Source organism: Magnolia sinica, chromosome 3 (genome assembly GCF_029962835.1).
Source record: "Magnolia sinica isolate HGM2019 chromosome 3, MsV1, whole genome shotgun sequence".
NCBI classification, from domain to species: domain Eukaryota; kingdom Viridiplantae; phylum Streptophyta; class Magnoliopsida; order Magnoliales; family Magnoliaceae; genus Magnolia; species Magnolia sinica.
In genome coordinates this window covers 29910985-29933065 of record NC_080575.1, presented here as the reverse complement: position 1 = coordinate 29933065, position 22081 = coordinate 29910985, and the positions used below count along the sequence as shown (strand labels likewise).

General features: G+C 41.0%; 1 protein-coding gene across 3 annotated transcripts in view; it reads left to right on the top strand.

The window, feature by feature from the left end:
- Positions 1-18956, top strand: part of LOC131239766 (uncharacterized) — a 34204-nt gene extending 15248 nt beyond the window's left edge. Inside the window, exons 1-11 of one of the 3 annotated variants that reach the window (XM_058237627.1) lie at positions 3251-3275; positions 3684-3725; positions 3826-3896; positions 3986-4035; positions 16063-16136; positions 16223-16285; positions 16647-16734; positions 17061-17123; positions 17213-17292; positions 17376-17447; positions 18635-18956. In XM_058237627.1, the coding sequence (XP_058093610.1) occupies positions 3694-3725; positions 3826-3896; positions 3986-4035; positions 16063-16136; positions 16223-16285; positions 16647-16734; positions 17061-17123; positions 17213-17292; positions 17376-17447; positions 18635-18725 (684 nt within the window). In that variant the 5' untranslated portion in view covers positions 3251-3275; positions 3684-3693 and the 3' untranslated portion in view covers positions 18726-18956. Of the gene's footprint in view, positions 1-3250; positions 3276-3683; positions 3726-3825; positions 3897-3985; positions 4036-16062; positions 16137-16222; positions 16286-16646; positions 16735-17060; positions 17124-17212; positions 17293-17375; positions 17448-18634 lie in introns of those variants that run through there. The other 2 variants (XM_058237626.1, XM_058237628.1) reach the window with 2 other exon arrangements.
- Positions 18957-22081: the final 3125 nt, after the last annotated feature.

Here is a 22081-nt window from a genome sequence, read left to right as displayed (position 1 = left end):
TTCCTGCCGGAGGCTCCCCAGAAGATTAACACATACGCACCCGTGTCCGGTGAATTCGGCCTTACACAAGAGCCTAGGTCTTACACAAGAACCTATTCGAGTTTGAAACACAAACTCGATACTCAATCCTACACAAGGAAGGAGTATACATGGACTCTAATAAATGACCCTTGGTGGTCGGATTGAGCCTTGTTGTTGCGCCTTCTTGAGATGCTTCTTCAATGCTCTCTCGTGCTTGAATAAGCCTCTTGCATTTGATGCTCCAATGAGGTGACCAAGGCAATGGGAGTTGGGTTGGATCTCCTATAACTAATGGTTTTATTTGGTTCCTAGTGGGGGATTCACCTAGATGGGTGTTTTAGAGAATTTAGTCAAGGATTTACCTTTAGGTTTGTGTCTAATCTCTAGAAAAGGGAGTTCATCCACATTTTCATAATGGAGCTTGGAATGCTCATTAGAGTGATTAATCACACGAAGATTGGCATGAAACTCTTTGGTATAGAGTCCAGAAGAGGGATTAAGAGTGTGGAATCACCTAGGCTTTATTTGCACAAAAAACCAATCAAAATATTCATGGTCCGACTGCCATTTATAAAGAAGTTGAGTTCCAATGGCTATAAAATGGGTAGGAAATGGCACATTCGATCGATCGAGCAAAAAAGTTTTTCAAGCTTTTGAGTGCCATCGATCGATCAGAGCTTCGATTGACAACACTCAGAAGTTTGCTGTTTTGGGCAGTTTGGTTTACAACAGCTCCGAACATCTTAAAAGCCTAACTCGACATGTTCATTAAGGATCCAAAGCTTAGATAGATGAGTCTAAATATTTTTCTATTAAGAGAATCATCTAGAGGTGGGTTGTTTTGGCATTTAAAGGGTCTAAGGCTAGGTTTACCAAGGCACCTCATGTTTACCTGTTGCCTTCGGGCCTTGATGCTTCAAGTCTTCGGTCTTCAATGTCTTCCGATGGGGGCTCAACTTACTTAAGACTCTCTAGCTCACGTCATTAACAAACTGAGGCACTAACACATTCTACAAGGGCTTGTAGAGGAACCAACCTCTTGGACATGAATGTGAACACAATAAGCATATTTTTTGGCTGTAGGTTTTGGATTCGGGTCCCCAATGTATCATATGAAAATTTTGATTCTCACCAGAGTATTACATTCATTTACATGGACAATTATAAATAAGTAGATATTTTTTTTTAATGCATTTTGTTATATATATATATTTTCCCGCTTTCACAATCTATTTTGATTTGCTTTGTATGGAGAACAATTGATGAAAGATGATAAGATAGAACTTTTTCCTGCCAAAATGTTACTATGATGTGCAAAAACGGTTATGTAACAGCCGTTGTGTAATGATAAGCATTACACATTATGGGGTCGTAATGGCTGTTACGGAAAAATGGCCCGTAATGTCCTGTATCATAACTGTAATGGTGGTGGCAATTATCGTCACCATTACCGTTATGGAATACCTCATGTGTTACAAGTATTTTTGGAAGATCAACAGAAATTTATAACTTTTGAAAGGCCAAGGGCCCAAAAATTATAAGAACTGAGTAGAGCTCAAAAGAAACCTCCCAGGTTAGGAGGAGAAAAAGAGAAACAAAAATGAGCCCGCATCTCGGGCCAGGGAAAAAAAAAGAAGCAAAAAAGCCTACACCTAGGCAATGAAGAAAAAAAGAAAAAATTCCCGCTCCTGGACGAAGAAGCAGGGGAAGGGAAGCCTAACTAGTGACGATCGAGACAATCTTGATACTCAATAAGAGCCGGGCATTCAATGAGAGAGGGGAAAGGCAGTTGAGCTTAGAGATGGTCTTCTGATGCCTAAGACGAGACAAGCATTGGCACGAGAGACCATAGCACATGTAGATTTGGCAAAGAGGCGCATGGTCCAAGATGAAAAAAGCAGATCCTTGATAGCCTGGACAGACTGGCCGTTATGAATCTCCAAGATGAACTCCATTAGATTTGCCCTGCAAAACTTGGACAGACCAATGAGAGCAAGTTTAAGCCTTAAGGCATCTATCTCGTGGGTCCAAAATTGGATCATGAAGAGCATGGCCCCAGCACACAAAATGGCAATTTGAAGGGAAGCAAAGCAGCCCTAGCCTGGCATTGTTTACTTGAGCACAAGCAATGGTCCACTTCCCTGGCCCCAAGAATGGAGCGGAAGGGTCGGGGGAGGAGGTTGCCTACTACAAATAGCTGTTGGAAAGTCCCAACGGGCAGAGCAACTACTAGGTGCTTCCAAGAGAAGCAAGGGTCTCAAAGCAAAAACAGCCCCAGATTGCATGCCTTCAAGAATAGAGCGACGGATGCCTTCCTTAGGGTAGGCCCTAACTTTAAAAATTCTAGAGTGATATCACCTTACATGAAAATTGGGCCGATTCACTGATTGGGTGGGGCATACTGGTACATTGAGGCATGCTATTGGGTGACCATTGATTTCAATTTTATTATTATTATTATTATTTGTTTGGGTCGATGTGTGGATTGCCCTGATTTTCATAGCAGGTGGTCATCATTCAGTGGCCTGCCTTTTTCACGGACAGGATATTCTGCACATGTGACATGTTGATTGGAAGAACAATGGATGTATCATAACTTATGATACGTCCCAACCGTATCTAATAATTTTTACAATTGATAATTGTGGGTTTTGTTTGAAAGTTTTGAGGACTGGGTTAGATTTTATGGTTCCTTTCTCTTGAAACCACTGTTTTTACGGAATGTAATTAATTGATGCATGTTTGATAATTGACTCGTTGTTTGGAAGGTTTACTATTGCATGCATATGTTTGCCAGATTTCAGTAAACAGAAAATTCACGTAAACCCCAATAAATCTGGTTCAGGAACTGATAGGATCTTATGTGGGCTTGGAAGATGACGGAAATGTTTCATGTGCATGGACAACAAGCTCCATGTCATTGAGGGAGTTATAGGGCTTGTAAAATATGCAGAAATAATCATTTAGATCCCTTAGTCACACTATCCTTCTAACCATGTTCCACTCCTACTTCTGATTCACGCTCCCATTCCTGCTCCTGCTCCTGCTCCTGCTCCTGCTCTTGCTCCTGCTTCCTAGCTATTTATACTTGATAATGTTTTGAAACAGATGCTTCCTCACTCCTGCTCCCAAATATGTTGCCACTTTCCTTCACATTTCTTGCAACTGTAATAGATCTCATGGAGCTGTGAACAAGAACCATATGATTTTAGGTCCGAGGATGCTACAAAGAATTTCTATAACACAAAAGCAAGGTCTGTAGTTCCACAATCAATGTTGGTGAAGTGCATCTCTGTAAGCACGATAGATGATTCTATCTAGGAAAATTTGTATGATCGAGAGGGTCTGTACAAAACAAGAAAAAGGCACATGATGCTGCTTATTAGACTCAGCAGCCGTGAGGATTCACGAGGATAACTTGCAAGAAATATGTTTCTAGGGGTTTTTCATGTTATAAAGTTTTTTGAGGACCTTAATAATGAAGTTGTGATTCCACTAATGTTGCATAGCCTTGAATCATATTTTTGTTGTCAGTTTTTTCATGTGTTATTTTATTTTTGTTCACCCATAAGAGTAAGAACTTCAAGAAATGTCAAGGACATGTTGAAAACATGCTATTGATAGGACAAGAGCTGAATTGAAATATTTTTATGCATTTGAAGGATCCTCAGAATGAAGTTCTTGGAGTACACTCCTTTGGATAGGTAATTTTCAATTACTAGCTTGTTTATGAGCATTTCCAATAAAATTGTGTTTCTTGGATCTTTAAATTTTAATTTGAAGCAACTGCTTTACTTTGTTCAGCATAAATTTTTTCCTGAGTCACGTTAGTCTTGGAGAATGCACTCTCAAAGGAAATCTGGAAGCTTACTCATGTGAGTGCAGGATTTACAGTTCTAGATTTAGTGTCTTCAAATTGCCAGATGTGAAAATGTTAATTACCAGTTTCTTTGTCTCTTTGTAGGCAAACATACGGGACTGGATAGGAAGCTGTCTCTCAGCTTGGAGCATGAGGTAATAATATGTACTTCAATTTCATTACTATCTTAACCAGTCTAGTTAAAGGCAAGCTAGGCACACGCCTTAGGCGTTATGCCATATGTGCCTTGCCTTAGGCCACATGTGAGGCAGCAACCTCGAGTGTGTGCATAGATGCAAATCACTTTGGTGTGCATCTGCAGGCAAACCGAGAGAAAGACAGAGGGTGCCCCTATTGTCACCTCAAAGGTTATTATCAATGTTTGAAATGGTTGTGTTAGGTAACGTATCATTCACCACCAATACCGTTACGTATTGCCCCATATCGGGCTGTTTCAAGCCGATATGGGGCTGTATGCCTGTATCGTTCATGGGAGATACTGGCACTTACGGGTGATATATACCAGTTTCGGATGTTGCTTTAAACCTAAGGTATCGTAGACATTTAACACCCATTAATGGTGGAAACGCTTACATTGCATCTTATTAACTGCCTTTAAACACTTACTCTTTATTGTGGGTCAAACCTAGAGGCTATTAAACATGAACTCGTTTTCTTCATGGGAGTTGGGACCTGGTGCTTAACCTTTATACAACTTAACATTAGGAGCTTTAGCTTTATGCATCTCAGTGATGGATGGTTTGGTTACAACTTTAATCTACAGATGTTTTAGTGATTAACTTAATTGCCTTAGCTTTTACTTTTGGTTTTTTACAATAATTGAATGGTTATAAAATATGATTTGATCAATTTGAATGGGTATAATCATGTTTTGATACATCGGAATGATTTTGTATCGATTTTTGATTTCTTTGAATGGTTTTATACAATTTTGAATGTTTGAGGAGAATTGAGTTTCAGGGAATGGTGTCCAATTATCTAATTTATGCAATAACTTTAAATTACTTCGATTTCATTGTGTTAAAAATAATTCTAGTGCTAAAATCATTACAAAATTAATATGTATTGATGTGTGAAATAAAATGCATAAAAAATTGCGAATGGAGTCTAGGCGTGTGCGAAGGGTTCTCCTAGCATGGATTAGGCATTCAGTTGTGCCCTTGTGCATAGAGTGCGCTTGGTGCCATTAACTAGATTGCTTTTTAGCATAACAATTACTATCTCCTGTGTTTTTAATGAAGATCCTATATACCAAGTTTCAAGGGGTTTTATATATATATATATATATATATATATATATATATATATATATATATATATATATATATATATATATATTAAAAGACGAGGCAAAAGAAAAAAAAGGTTCTTGTATTATTATTAGTCACATTATATATTCCATTATAATTTTTTTTTCTTCAAATTCTTGTATTTTGTTAGTCACATTAAATACTCTATTATAAAAGGAACCAACATTATGTGCTCAGTTAGGAAAATATAAAAAGACAGTGGTTTTTATTATTGATTTTCAAATTCTGGTGTGGTCAATGCCTGCAAGATTTGGAGACAATGTTACTCCTATATATTTTAAACTTGAAAAAGTCTGTCGAAGTTTTGTGTTAAACTCATTTCTTCTCCATTGTTTTCCTCCCCCACATCTACATTCCTAGCTCTTGTGATTCATGGAGTTACAAACTTTATAAGGAAAAATAGCGGGTAGAAGTAGAACAACAAAATCAATTCTTGTAGTTCCTGCCATCCTCATCTGATTGGGGAAAGAAAGAAATTAACTCTTTCTATTCATTTCACTATATTGTCTAAATGTTATTGTACTTCTAAATTCCTTTTCATTCTCTCATGGTCAAATTATCCCTTATTCATTGGATATCATTGTGTTGGCACCCCTTTTATTGAATTCCTTTGTTTTAAATGTAATAAGGGGTTTTTTAGATGTATAAAATTAGTGCTGTCATGAATCAGTCATGTTGCGAATTGGTGGCTTCATGAATTGGTGAAAATTTTAAACTGTTCAATTAGTTGTTTGGCTAGCCCTATCAAATTCGTGATCAAGTTTGGATGACTAAATTTAAATTTTGCATGATATACTTCGACCGTTGTTGTTTTTTCTTAACAGTATATTTTTAGGCAATACATTGAAAGGATAGGATTGCCCTATCTAGGAGATTTTCAAGACATGTTCTATCCATGATTAGTTCCAAGCACTTCCAACAGTCCAGTGGTTTGGATCACTAAACCACTACCCTCCCTAAACAAACTATAAACCCTGAGTATTTTGTTCAGCATTTGCTTGTCCTATATTGCAATTAAGGTCACTGGCACTCATCGTCCTAATGGGGCCACATGCTGAGATGTTTTGATGATTGGAACTGTTTATGTTCTGGATGCTACTTTATGCAGGCCATTGTAACAAGCTACCGTTTGCTTGTCCTATATTGCAATTAAGGTCACTGGCACTCATCGTCCTAATGGGGCTACATGCTGAGATGTTTTGATGATTGGAACTGTTAATGTTCTGGATGCTACTTTATGCAGGCCATTGTAACAAGCTACCGTTGAAGTTATGATTCTATTCATCGCCATATGTAGATGAATGTCACTGAAAAGAAAATTTTCAATGGCTCATGTTCCACTACAAAAATCAAGGTGAAGATCACCTTGAGCGTGGGTATTAGACTGTAGCACATTTATGGTAGCATGGATAATACATATGGTTCCAATCACTGGAGCATCTCTCATCATGTGGGCCCTCAAACGAAATTACTAGGGCCATTATGCGGATGGTCCATACGCAAAATTCTCCCGAATGGAAAAAATCCTAACCTGTAAATGTGATTTAGAAAGAAATACTACAACAATTCAGCAATTCACTTAAAAAGGTCAAATATTCTTTCAGCAAGCATCTTTGATATGGGGTGTTCTTGGATAAAAACTGTGCAGGCCATACACCAGGTCAGCCGACTCAGCCCAGGCATTGTATAAATACTTCATACAAAAACCATACAACAGGTCTCTAAGCCCTTCATACCCATGATAGTGTTATGGATGCCCAGAAACTATGTAATTAACACATGCATAACTCTGAATAGGCTTACATGCCAATCTTTAGTTCCACATCAACCTTATAATATATTAACAGCCTTAGGGTCTGATATAAAATGGTTCAATACTCCCCATAGGGCTATAGGAGTCTAGGAAGAAGAGAGCGTAGAGCTGACAGCAGCAAGGTTATCAGGGCATTTGCAGATTAATGAATCAATGAGACATTATGTAGGGCAAAGTTACTAAGATATGAACAGCAAGAATGGTGCCGTGGACCTTCAGTTCTGTCTCCTAATTACACAGATCCATAACCATCAACAGAGAGTGGTTCCTTGGAAAGTACCTCACAATCTTGCATGAGGGAGCTACTTCCAGCTTCATATGATAACCCTTTTTTTTTTTTTTGGTGAATATCAACTTATTAATTATTATTAAATTTTTTGCAAAGAGAAGTGTAGAGAACAAAGCAAGGGAAAGCAGAGATGATGGAGAATCATCTTTTATACAAGAGCAACCTCCACACCAAAAAACTATTATGAAACTTTCAAGCCTTGTTCGGATTGTAAAAGTGGATTTGTAGGAAACCTGGTTTCTATGGGTCTTCCTGTCACACCCCGATTTCGGTACTGTAGCGCACTCGGCCTAGTCACCGAGTCACGGGTGTCACTCAAGCAAAGATCAACATTTACATAAACATTCACCACAACAGGTATCCATAACCAAATATTAACTGTAAAAGTATCATCATTAAACCATTCAACCAAAATAAAATTGTTCAAATACATTATCCATTGAAACATTGTTTTCATAACAAAATCAATCGACTAAAAGGCCAGCTTCTGAAACTTCTTTTGCTCGTATGCGGCCACATATTCTTTTTCCTTTCCTTTTTTTTTTTTTCCCCTTCGAGGGAATGTTCTCCAAGTCACAAGGCCATTCCCAGAGGCGCCTAATGCTCTCCTCATCTTGGGATGTTAAGTCTCAACAGAGTGAGCTATGAAGCAAGGTGTTCCGTAACGGTAGCGGTGGCCGTAATGGCCACCACCGTTACCTTTACGATACGAGGCATAACGGCTATGACGGCCCCATAACGGCCGTTACGGTCTCTCTTTTTTATTTTTTTTATTTATTTAAAAAACCTCCAAAAAACTTGTATTTGCCCCATAATGTTGATTAAAAAGTATGAACAACCTGTATATGTCCCGTAATAGACCATTATAGGGTTATTGTGGCCTTTATAGGGGATGTAATGTGCTGTTAACGGCAATTACAGGTCATTTTTTCCATAACGGCTGTTACGGCCGTTACGACCCCGTAACGTGTAACGGTTGCCACCGTTACCTTTATGTAATGGCCTTTACGACACACCATGCTATGAACCCCAACCAGTAATCATCTATGCATGATATATAGCAGATGCAATATTTTCACAAATATAGATCTCAAGTAAGCAATAATGCATGGATGCATGCAATATTCCACTTTTCTTAGTACGGTTAATATATTGAACCACCAGGGCCCAATCTCTCTCACCTTGGCCTACTAACACCCATCCGGCCTGCATAGGTTTATCTCTAACACGAGTGGTAGTTAACATGTAGCACATAAATGACTCGTGTAGTGACCTAGCCACTAACTGTGCACAATCACCCGACCCAGATTCATGGGGAACCCATTTTGAGCTGGTTAGACTCCTTCCTTGCTCGACCTATAGTCCGATGCAGAGGCCCTAATGGTACCATCTAGGGTGGTGGGATTCACACCCCGAGGCCTCTTCTCACCTCTCTAATTTAATGGATTCTCAAGTCCCCCAATTATATGGTGTTCACAACAATGTTACGATGAATGATTCTATCATCAATCGCATTTCCAAATAATATACTTGCCAAATGCGTTGTAAGAATCACATAGTTCCAAATATTTTGTAACATGAATTATCAGGCATGACACATGTGCTATGTCTATGATGTAAGCATGCGTGAGGCTACTTACCAATAATGCTACCTCGACATGAGAATGCCACTTCTCATCTTTTATCATCCTTAGGTTTTCTGATTTGGTTGTCTTAACACATTCATGATTCTCATCCGTTGCTAAAATTCAAGAATTCATTTAATTAGGACTTCTTCAATCGGGAATCAGGAAAACTTTCCTTAATTGGAAATCGTGTTAAAAATGGCACCTTTGGGTAAAACAGGCTAAACGTAGGGTTTTCTACTAGGTATATTACCCATTAGCCAAAGCTGGCGCTATATCTCAAAATTTGGGCCGTTAATCATCTTTTCCAGTGTGATCTAAGTTACGGTCATTTCCGACTGTAGATAGAGGTTCCTGCCTTTAAATAGCTCCACAAGTCAAGGAAAATTAGGTTTATTTTCATTGAATGTCAAGATCCATTCGATCTAACCGTTCATTTTCCTTATATTTTATCAGTTCAATCTGATGGTCCTGATTGGTCCTTGTACGGTTTGATCTAGGTTTAGATCGGGTGAATCTTAAGGTTTGTTTATCTTAGATTTGATCTGATCACTTATCAAGTTGATTAGGTCCTCGATCAATGATTAGATTCACCATATTGGATTTTCTAAGGTTAAGTTCTTAATCCTAGATTATAAACGGCCTGGATTAGGTTGATCTTGAGTGCCAAGATTTGGTTATCAAAGGTTAAGATCAAGAGGAAATCTTCATATGAGGAGGGACCCATCATTGACTTAGGTGTGCGTGGTGGGGCCCACCCAAAAGATGTGCATCTTGTCAGCTCAAGGTCCAAGAGCAAAACTACCCTACGCACGATCTTGAGTTGGCAGCAATTGTCTTCGCGTTGAAGATTTGGAGACACTATCTTTACGGGGTGAAGTTCGAGCTCTTTTCGAACCATAAGAGTCTGAAGTATCTCCTCTCTCAGAACGAGCTGAACACGATATAGAGATGATGGATGGGGCTCCTGAAGGACTATGACTTCACTTTACAGTATCACCTGGGTAAGGCAAACGTGGTGGCCAATATTCTAAGTCACTAGCCGCCGAGAGTGGAGGATGCTCAAGGAGGTGGCAAACTTCGATTTTTAGCTAATCTTGCAGTCCTCTATATCGCAACTTTCAAGCTTGTCAACTCAGCCTTCTTTGGTGTCCTGGGTGATTGAGAGTCAGCAGACAGATCAGTCGTTGCAAGCTTGTAAAGCGGAGGCAGTGGGAGATGGGCAGTCAGACGGGCAAGTTGGGTCTGATGGTGGATTACATTATCATGGCAGAGCTGAGGCAGGTGATCTTATATGAGGTGCATTGATTAAAGTTCATCCATCCACCCAGGCTTCACTAAGATGTACCGGGATATGAAGAGGCAGTACTGGAGTGGCATGAAGCGCAAGATCGCCAAGTATGTGTTTGAGTGCCACACCTGCCAGCGTGTAAAGTCTGAGCATTAGAAGCCCTTTGGTCCCTTGTAGCTGTTGGAGATTCCGAAGTGAAAGTGGGAGCACGTCACCACAGATTTCATTATGGGGCTGCTGAAGACTCAATGCGGTTACGATGTCATCTAGGTTGTTGATCGCCTGATGAAGTTGGCTCACTTTCTTGCGATACGTGCTTCCTGGTCGAAGGATCGGTTGACGAGGTTCTATATAGGGGTGTACATCAAGTCAAACCGAGTCGAGCTGACCCTAGCTCGAACTTAGCTTGGCTCGGTCGTCGAGCCTGACTGGTCAGCTTGGCTCGGTTCGGTTAGCAGCTTAGGCCAATTCGAGCCGAGTTCGCCTGTGCAGCATTTTTACAAACACATGGACTGCATCTTTAAAATCTCACTATATGCAAAACAACAACATTGGTTTTACAGGTATTTTATCAAACGCCTTCTAAGCAACATAAAAATTAAGAAAAAAAGGGTATTTGTTTCATATACATACCTTCCTTGCCACCAGCCACACTACGTTGAGTCATTTCATCAAACACTTGGCGAGCAACATCAATATCAAAGTAACCGAGTCACCAAACTGGTTCGATCTGAGTTCGATTCGAGTTGGGTTCGATCCGAGTTGAGTCGAGCTAGGGCCAGCTCGAACTCGGCTCGAACTCATTTTTGAGCTTAAAAAATCAGCTCGACTCAGCTCGAACTCAGCTTTGAACCAAGTCGAATCGAGCTTTTTCGAGTCGAGTCGAGCGAGCTAACCGAGCTAGCTCAGTTCGTGTATACCCCTAGTTATATATTGGTGAGATCGTACGACTGCATGGTGTTCTGGTTTCGATCGTGTCCGACTGTGACTCGAGATTCACATCGCAGTTCTAAAGGAGCTTTTAGAAGGCGGCTACCCCAAAGTTCAGCACAACATATCATTCGTAGACTGGTGGCCAAACCAATAGCGTTAGTAAGATCCTTGAGGACATGCTTTGAGCTTGTGTGCTGGATTTCTCCGGTAGTTGGGACGAACTTGCATTTGGCCAAGTTTACATATAATAAAAGTTATCAGCCGACCATTGACATTAATCCCTTTGAGGAGTTGTATGGTAGACCTTGTAGGTCCCCAAGCTATTGGACCGAGGTGGGAGAGCGGCTTGTTAGTTCTTGAGGTTGTGCAGAGGACGTCTGAGAAGATTGATATCGTTAGAAAGAGGATGCATGCAACCTAGAGCGATAGAAGAGTTATGCCGATCATTGGCCAAGAGCCTTGGGGTTTGCAGTGGGCAATCAAGTCTATCTTAGGGTCTCACCCATGAAGGGTGTGATTTGATTTGGCAGTAAGGGGAAGATTGCCCCGAGATATATTGGACCCTTTGAGATTGTGGAGTGCGTCGGTATGATAGCTTATTGGCTTGCCTTGCCTTGCTTTCCCAGTTATTTGGCGTGCACAATGTGTTCCATGTTTCGATATTACGAAAGTGTGGGTTAGGCACAATGCCCTTGATTGATTGGCAACCGCTTGAGGTCCATGAGGATGCATCATACGTTGAGCAACCGGTTCGCATTCTCGACCATGAGAGAATGAAAGGGAATTTAGAAGTACAATAACATTTACGTTGAGAATGCATCTTACGTTGAGCAACCGAACTTAGAGACTTGGAGACCCCGCCATATCGACCGGCCTGTTGTTGCGATTGTGGAGGTACGACTCACGTGTCCGTGCCAAGCCTCGTTGGTGCAGTATGCCACGAAGAATCCGTCACCGTTCATGTGCGCATGGCGTTGCACATTTCACACTTGCACATGCTTTTCTAGAAATACACATGTGGGAAATCTCTACCCCACCTACCTCATGATGATGTCACCCCCATGACATCACATACCCCTCCCTCACCATACCTCTCCTCTCCCCTCTCCATACCTCCCCATACCCATGACAACAACTACCCATGCTTCCCTCCTCTCTAATCATGATTAACCTCTCTAATCTTAACCTAACCCATGTATCTAACCATGGTTAGTCTCCAACAACTAATCATGGTTACTTCTCTACATAAGCCCTCCCAGAGAGAGAGAGAGAGAGAGAGAGAGAGAGAGATCTGCCTCAGTTTAGGCCCCACCTACTGGATAGCGTCCAGCAGGGTGGATGGTCCAAATATGCCACATTTTGGGACATGCTCTAAAATGAGCTGGAAAATTTGATAGACGACATGGATAATCACATTCACCATGGTAGGGTCCACACTGGGCCCCTCATCTACACAACTTGGATGGCAGATAAACATTACAATGGGCCCAGGAAGTTTCAACTATGGGCGTTCAATCACCACTGAGTCCAGCCGTCTTCCTGAGATTTGGATCTGGTTCATTTGTAGCCCTGGGGTGGGCCCCAATGACACGGTGGGCCACACCAGCCCCTGGTTAGCAAGGATGGACGACAGGGATTATAGAATACATAGAGCAAGGTGGGCCACAACAGCGTGGGGACCACACTGTCTCAAGGTAGCGTGCATTTGCACGTTGCTATTGGGACAGCAGGTCCCAGGACTGGGACCATTTCCCCCCCTTTTTCGTGTTATATATATATATATTTGCACTCAGGTCACGCGTGACCTTGTGAGTAGGCTGGATGGTAAACAAATATCACTGTGGACTCCACAAGCTTTCAACGACGGACGTTCAAACCCACTGTTTCCTGTGGTGGGGTCGACCCGAAATTTGGATTTGCTCCATTTTTGGGACCAACACCTAAAATGATTCGGGAAAATGGATGGACGGCATGGATTTACAATACGTCATGGTGGGGGCCAACAGTGGGCCCTACCTATTGAAACGGGCAGTGCAGCACGCTGCCGCATCTAGCGTGCCTTGCTGCACGCTGTTGCAATACAGCTACTACTGCTGCCTATTCTCCGTTTTTTTGTTTATATTTATATTTATAGTTATATATATTATATTATATTATACAATAGTGGGTGTGTGCATGGGGTCCCACTACCCTAGTGGGGCCCATCATTTGGATGGTCTAAATGGCATATACACATTACAATGGGCCCATGGTGGGTCGCAAACAGATTGGATCAGCTTGAATTCTGCGTGGCCCCTACATCCAGGTCTTTGTGATCCTACCAACAGGTTGGATGGCTAGAAACATCACAATGGGGCCCATGGTTAGTTGGTCCCACGGGTCTTGGATCAAGCTGATTTTTTGTGTTTTCCCTTTCATCCAAGCCGTTGAATGGTCTAGATGGCCCATGATCTCCACCATGGGGCCCATCATCTATGGGTCCCACCTACATCACCAAAGAAAGGAAGATCAAAGGAAGCAAAGAAAAGAAATGTGAGGCAAGTGAACTCACATGGTCTTGATTAAGGGCTTGGATTGAAGATGGCCCATGAAGCGCGCACTCTCTCTCTCTCTCTCTCTCTCTCTCTCTCCTCTTCTCTTCTCAAAATGAGGAAAAATGGCTAAGCGTGGGCTTACGTAGATAAGGAATTAAACCATGATTAGAAAAGAGCATGGGGGGTATGGGTTGTTGATGTCATGGGTATGGTGGAGAGGGGAGAGGAGAGGTATGGTAAGGGAGGGGTGTGTGATGTCCTGGGGGTGATATCACCATGGGTAGGGGTAGAGATTCCCCACATGTGTGTTTCTAGAAAGGCATGTGTGAGGGTGAAATGTGTGACGCCGTCGCACATGAAAGGTGACAGGTTCTTCCCGGTGTAGTGCGCCAATGGGGTGCCGCTTGGACGCACAAGTGGTACCTCCGCGATTGTGGCGATAGGTTGGTCGAATGGCAAGGGCCTTGGGATTCGGGTCACTTGGGGGCACACTGCGCATGGACAATCTTGGGCCTGCCGGGGGTGCTGAACATTGTGCAGAAGAGCACATGGAAAATCGGGGCTTTACAATTTCCCAGAAATTATCATCCCAAACGAGTCCTTTTTTGGGAAGGTACACCAAACAAGTCCATTGCATATAGATTTTAAAAGGGCATATGATCTAACCGTCACCATTCTTTCCCTTGCAGACTACAAACAATTATGTAAAGAAATCACATGCTTCGGCCACCCAATGATAGTGGCTGACTGCAATGTGAAATGCTTCAAATATCGGTTTTGCGCATGTAGAATACAGATTCAGCCTATAGGCACTTATGTTTCCATTTGTAGATATTACAAGATTGCCACTAAATAAACTTCACCAATTGTGCCTCCGGTCTATCATTCACATGGCAACCCCACATGTGTAGGACTTCTGCCAAATGTGTAAGGTGGATTCTTGACGTAGGACAACTAACCACTTGCTTTAAAAGCTCGAACTGATAGAGGGTGGCGAACCCCCTCATGGGCCCCACTTCACATGGGTCCTGCCTCACACAAGCCACCTGGCCTCACACGGGCCACCCATCCCAAGTGTGCCCCCACTTCACACAGGCCACCCTACTCGAGCTCGGTATAAAAATGCCCCCGCATTAATCACCCCCTGGTGAGGGTCATGAACATGAGACCTCCCGCTCTGATACCACTTTTGACGCAGGACAACTAACTACTTGCTCTAAAAGCTCGAACTGATAGAGCGTGGCGAATCAATCCCTTTATCTCATAGCCCAGGTCAGGCCCTCGGCTGAACCCCTCTCGTGGGCCTCACTTCACATGGGTCTAGCCTCACACAAGCCACCCGCCTCACACGGGCTGTCCACCCGGAGTGTGCCCCCGCTTCACACATGCCACCCCACTCGAGCCCAGTGTGAAAATGCCCCTGCATTAATTCCTTGGTAAGGGTCAATCCAATCATCATGCGGGTCACCCTTGTTAGAAACAGTGAATGGTACTTATCAACAATATCTATTCGATTTGATAGATTGGCCTTGACTTCGTCTCATTTGCATCATGGGGCACACCTTATGTACCTATTAGATGTCTTACACAAGTGGTAGATTGGCATAGGCACTGCTTGTTGAGTGTGATTGGGAAAGGATTCTAGAGTTTGTAGACTTTTAGTCAAATATGGAATGTTATTGCTCCTTTACTTTCGAACTGCAACACATGAAAGTGGATGCCATGCTCAAAATATCTTCCAGATTAAAGATCCTAGGGCTCAACAGATGCAGTGGTGTTGATAACTGCATTATACTGCATTGACTTTCATAAAATCATCATCAACTAACCCTTATTCCAATTAATTGGGGATTGAATTTTCATAAAATGATTTATCAAATATTGACATTCAAACAACATTATAAGAAGGAAAAAGGCAGTCACCCAAGCAACCTTTCCAGATAAAATGGATTTTCAGAATCTGCTTTCTCAAAACTGAGTTTCTAGAACGATGGAACTTTCAAATACTACTTTTGTCCAAACAGAGCCTTATTTTCTAAACTGTTTCAGATAATCCAACCACAAATATTTGCTTCTTATCCTGTTACTATACCCACTATTTTCCCCTATCATTTATATCTCTTTCCCCTTTTCTTGTTGTTTGGTATTTGATTATTGTTATATATCTATTGCTTTTTGTATTTGATGTGCCAAACCTTACCAACAGTCTGTTCCAAACCAAAGTTAAATGGAGTGAATCTGAGTATACTTTCAAGTGCAAGTTATTTGATCCCATTACTTTTATTGTATACAGGCCATGGTCAGGTTATGGCATATTTTGTTTTCTTAAGAACATATTTTGGAGATCTGATCATTTTTTAGTTCAGATTCTTGATTACCTTGGGCGATCATCAGATAGTGACTCCCCATCACCAACAGATTACTTATCTAGTAGATCAAGGTAGTGAATCATGTTACATTTATTTATAAAGCTAATGCTTTCTTTTGTGCTCCTTTAAGATTAATTGTTTTTTCTGTTCCTTCCAGCCGGAAGACATTGATTTACTTGGTTTTGACACTCGGTCATATGTATCCAGATTATGACTTCAGGTATCTGATCCCCATTCTTTGATGATTTGGAATTGAATTTGATGACCCTGGGAAGAAGGTTTATGGGTAATGTCAATGTCAGCTTGTTGGGCGATGTGGCAACCCGCTATTGCATCCTCTCTTACCAGAACAGGGAATGTTGTCAGAAGGTTTGACAGACAGTTCCAAGAACTGTTGCTCTAAGTGGAGCTGAGAGTTCAAATCTCTCCATTTCCCTACAATCCTGGTCACCTGTTCAGTTGGTAGTTTCTTCTTTTTTAACTCTTGCTAGGACCACTCTCCACTACCGTTATATGAGTGCGAGCGTGGTGCTTCAGGACTCTACGTAACAATATTTTATCCGCATGTATCGGCTTACCAGTGCTGTGCAAGCTCACCATTTCTTCAGAGAGGAAGGATGGGAAAGTTTCAAGCAGATATTCGACACCTACATGTTTGAAGCGTCGAAGGTATGTCCATACCATTTATTATATGGCACTGAAGCAGCAAGGTATACCATGTCTATTTTTAGCTCTTCAACCTGAACCATTCTCTGCTTCTCTTTAGCTTCCCACTTCCGATATCTAGGCTTGTGCCACTGGGGTTTCCCTATGACCATTTATTTTTTTATGGCACTGAAGCAGCAAGGTATACCGTATACCATGTCTATTTTTAGCACTTCAACCCCAACTATTCTCTGCTTCTTTAGCTTCCCACTTACTTCCAATATCTAGGTTTGTGCCACTTGGGTTCTGATGCACGCTTGTGTTTATGACTGGATTTTTTCCATTTCAAGGAATGGACTGTGGCAAATGGTGGCGGTTCCCTGTTGGAAAGCCTGTCCAAAGCTGTTGATGAGGCGAGTTACACTCCTTTTACAGCTGTTGGAGCAATTAGCAATTGTGCTGCCCATTTGTGATGGCCCATTTGTGATGTTTTGTGGTGCAGGTTGTGAAGCTAGCAGACTGTGAAATCTACAGTTATAATCCTGATTCTGATGGAGATCCCTTTCTGGAGAAGGGAGCCATGTATGCCTCCCACCCACCACATTGTGAGCCATTGTAGTCATTTTAGCTTGCAGTTTCTCACCAGGAAACTAATGTGATTGCAGATGGTCATTCAATTTCTTCTTCTATAATCGAAAGCTTAAGCGTGTCGTCAGCTTTCGTTGCTGTTGCTTAAGGTGGGTTCACTTGTCTACTACAGCTGATCCTTATAAGACATACTATGAACAGGGCAGGTTGTCAAAAGTAGGAACGATTTTGGGGCTAGATCTATCTTAGCTAAATTGCCAGCCACCCTGTGTTTTCCATTCTGAATCATGTGATCCAGAATTTGGGTCATTTGCCATCCAGATGGCTACTTCCATATATCCAAAATTGTGTTTCTATTTTCTGCGTTGACTAAGTTGTAGTGTAAATTTATATTTAGGACAGATTTATACTTTGTTTATGCAGTATCACTCATATAAATGGTGGTATGCATGCGGATTTATAATTATGTTCATAATTTCTTGTATGAATTATAATATCGATTGGTATATAAATTCTATTGCACATGTATGTGCTGGCATGGCCCACATGGTTCTACCCCTAGTATACAAAGTAGCACACCTTGTGCCTTTTCCTGTACCACATTCCAGAGCGATCTGGGATCCAGACAACCTTGGGCTAGACGCCTATAAGTGTTTACCACCATTTTGAAAATACTGGTGACTTAACATCCTCACATGTGGCACTCATGTATGACCATCCGGACCATCCAAAGTGTGTGAAGCATTGCGGATGGAGCATATTTATAAAATCACAGTGATCAAGCTACCTAACCATTCAAATTGATGGCTATCAAATAGATGGTTCAACATAAAATAGTGAGTTGCCCAAATTCCATGTGAAAATTTAGGTGATTGCTGTCATCTTTTTGGTGTAAGTTTGGGCTATGATCAATCCACCAATGGGTCAGCTATTTGGACCTGGATTGCTGTCCCACTATGCTGGGTATTGTTGAACAGTGACCACTATTCTTATAATGGTGGCACAATATCATGGGTGTCAATCCCTTGTTAGTTGTTTGCAGTTTTCATGGCAGTTGTTAGAAACCATTGCTTTTGTGCGGCAACCATTGTCTGTGTTCGCCACCTGCAATTGAGTCTTGGTTGTTTTATGCAGTTTTCATCATAGTTGTTGGAAACCACTGTTTATGTGTATAAACCATCATTTGTATCTGTCGCCTGCAAAAGTCTTGATTAGATTTCTATTTTTGCGGTGTTATTTAATGTAGTACTCGCATTTTTTTTTTTTTTTTTGGGAAGAAGAAAAGGAGACTCCATGATATTTGCTTTGATTTCATTGTTTGTTTGGTTGTCAACAGCAACTTGGCGGCAGAGGGTTTTCTGGTGGACGAGATGCTCAATGAGGATGATGATGCCGAAGTGGATATATTTGATGACATGGACATGTGACTGACAGACTGTCTACAATGCAACATGCTGATCAACTGCTTGTTGTATGGAATGTGATCTATTGTGTATGTGTATCAATAGTTAAAGCACCTTCCTGTATGAAGTAGTTAGCAATGTAGGAGTTAAATGCCACACTGTCTAGACCTCAAACCAATGCAATCACTTGTAATGAACCTTATTATTTTTTTTCCATGTGAATTTGTACCGAACAGCCAATGAACTGTAAAACTTGACTATGGTCCACGCAGAAAAAAAAAAAGATTAGATGAAGAGAAATGATTACGCACTGCCAAACGCACATATGCGTACTGTACTGAGCATTTTCTCCTGCTAATGTGTCACATATGTAGGACATCTGATCTGTCAAAATGCTTCTCCTCACCCGACACCTGGCATGAACTTCAGGCCAAATTGCTCATCAGGTGAACCAGACCTGTTTACTGTTGGAATTTTCAGTTTCCCATTGGTTTTGATAGTTTGGCTGCCGGATGAGTGGAACAGTGTGATTACTATACATGTTGCCATGCTGTTCATGCTATTTTATATGCTATCAAAATTAACTTTGGACAGGTTTTCTAACTGTTCCTTTTTGTCTCGTATTGCCTTGTCAAAGCGGAGATGAATTTTGAGCCAATCAAGAGATTGCTCCTTGCGTTTATGTTTTTGAGGGAATTTTGATAATCTTCAATGATGGTAGCAATCTCTCAATGGTTGCTGCCATCTGGAATTGTTGATAAATCCTAATTCCTTCAGATGCAATCTCATAAACAATCATGCCTGGATTTGTGCTAAGAGAGCTTGTTATCAACCATCTATAACTTGTTATATTGACAACACGTTTTTTTTTTTCTCTTCTAGATTCATCAATTTTATGTTGTGTTTTTTAATGCAAGTCATATCTCCCTACCCATGCTATAGCCAACATAAGCTTTATACAATTGATCATAAACAAGAATTGTGTATATGACTTTTGCAGAGATAACCATCTTCTTTCTACCTAAAAAAAAAAAGTTGTATTATATTCAAGACGCAGCGACGGATACACAAATTTGGGCCATCTTCCTACTTATCTTGAACACAAGTGGAGGCGAGTTCATGTTCCTGATCTGGACAGTTCAGATAATACGCGAGTTTCAGTGATGTCACCGAGAAGAAAACTTTCTGATTGCCACCATTGGAAGTTTGATCCATCAAACAAATCAAGCTGCACATAATCCTGGGTTATCATCTTAAGAGATGGAGTAGCCAACGTCCTATGACTAAGCTACAAAGGAAAAGATTGCAGAGGATAGCTATGATGAATAACCATCAAGGTGAGACCAGTTCCTGCTGCCCTGGAAGCAGTGAGCACAAACAAAGTGCTAAAATAACTATGACAAGTTCCAGCCTCCAGATTTTATATCCTGATGAAGTGGTTTTCTAATGGAATGCCAAGATATGGCTAACGCTTAACACTCTTGACAATGGCCTTGATCTCACCATTGATCCCATCTACTGACTCAAGAGTCAGAGAGAAAATCAGACAAGGAATCAGAAAGGAGAATGAAGATTGTAATGAATAAGATAGATTGCTGGAAATAATAAAGCAGCGGTATACAGGCTAATTGTAATTAGAGAGTAATTAACAAATAGGAAGAAAATTTTAACTAATCTTAAGTAAATAAGGAATTTGAGCAGATGAAAACTGTTAGAAAATAAAGAAAAATTTTAAAAATAAAATCATTTAACAGGAAGGTGAGAGAGTCCGAAGAGCACACCAACCCAAGCATGAGCCCAGCCCAGGCCCCACACAGCTTGGCTTAGTTACCATGTGTGAAAAATTGCACATGGCACACACATCAACATCCATTCCAATGCTCAAGTCTCTGGAAAGCCCTTTGCATCATCCTTACGACGTGAAATATTTTCTTGTCTCTTTTCTACGTTGGGCAGTTTTAAGTTTATGTTTTTCACTTACAAACAACCAGAGCAAGAACTCTACCACTTGAAAAACTATGCCTCTAACAGGCTTCATTTTTGAAACATTTCCTACAGTTGTATATGAGTTAGCTATCATCTCTTAGCAATTTCGCAACCCACCTTCTAGAGACTGAGCATCTAGCGTCTAGAAGGGGCATGCAGATTTTGAATCAATGAAGTACGCTACTTGATAGTGGCATGCAGGATGGCTAGCATTTCCTTCTCATAGGAAGATATCACCAGATGTTGGCTTATATGATGTAGAGCGGGTCGCGTACAATTTCATGGCCAAGATGGACCAGAAAAGGCCCAATCAGAGGCAGAAGTGATCCGGACCGTTAGAACCTTAAAATGGGTGAGTTTGATTGTAACTCTTCGTCCATTGGTCTTTAGGAGTTGTGTCCAACATGAAAAATGCTTAGAAATGTTAGTAGAATAGCATGGTTAAGCCCAATAGTACACTTACTATTTTTGGCCGAAAGCCATGATGTCTACTAGAAATTATGACAGTCTATAAATAGTAAGTCACCATTTTTAGGAGTTTTAGTTACGGTAGGCTTCCGAAACTTCTTCCTATGTTTTATGTTACTATTTAAGAGGTTGTAAGCTCGGTTTTCTTTTTTTTTCTTTTATTTTATTTTATTTTAAAGAATCAATTAGTTTATTATGAATTTTGAGAATTATATTATTTCTATTTTTTTTTTTATTTTCCTCATGGATTCGAGGTGTCTATGTGAGGAGTCCAGAGTAGTTTCGTGGATTTAGAATAGTCATCCCCCTGAAAAAAACGGTGCTTGACCTCATCACATCCATCCCTATGTCACTATAGAACCTTTGATTAGGGGTGTACATCGAGTCGAGCTGGCCTTAGCTCGACTCAGCTCGGCCACTAGCTGACCTCAGTTCGAACTCGGCTCGGTTCGGTCCTCGAGCCTGACTGGCTAGCTTGGCTTGATTTGGTCAGCCGCTTGGGTGAGTTCGAGCCAAGATCGAGCTGAGTTCGCCATTGCAGCATTTTCACTAAACCCTAAATTTTCACAAACACCTGGACTGCACCTTCAAAATCTCACTGTAACTGAGACAACAACAATGGTTTTATAGGTATTTTATCAAATACCTTCTAAGCAACATAAAAAAAAAGAAAAAAAAAGGGTGTTGGTTTCATATATATACATACCTTCCTTGCCACCAGCCACACTTCTTTGAGTCATTTCATCAAACACACAAAATGTCATTATCAGTGAACAACCTATGGTATGATTCGTTGGACTGATAAGTTTAGTATGGCCCACTGAACAAGTGGATTGTTTGATTTTTGTACTAAACAATCATCATTGCATGGACCATCTTTATATTTTGTCATGTGGCGGGTAAAGAGTGATTGCATTAGAACATGA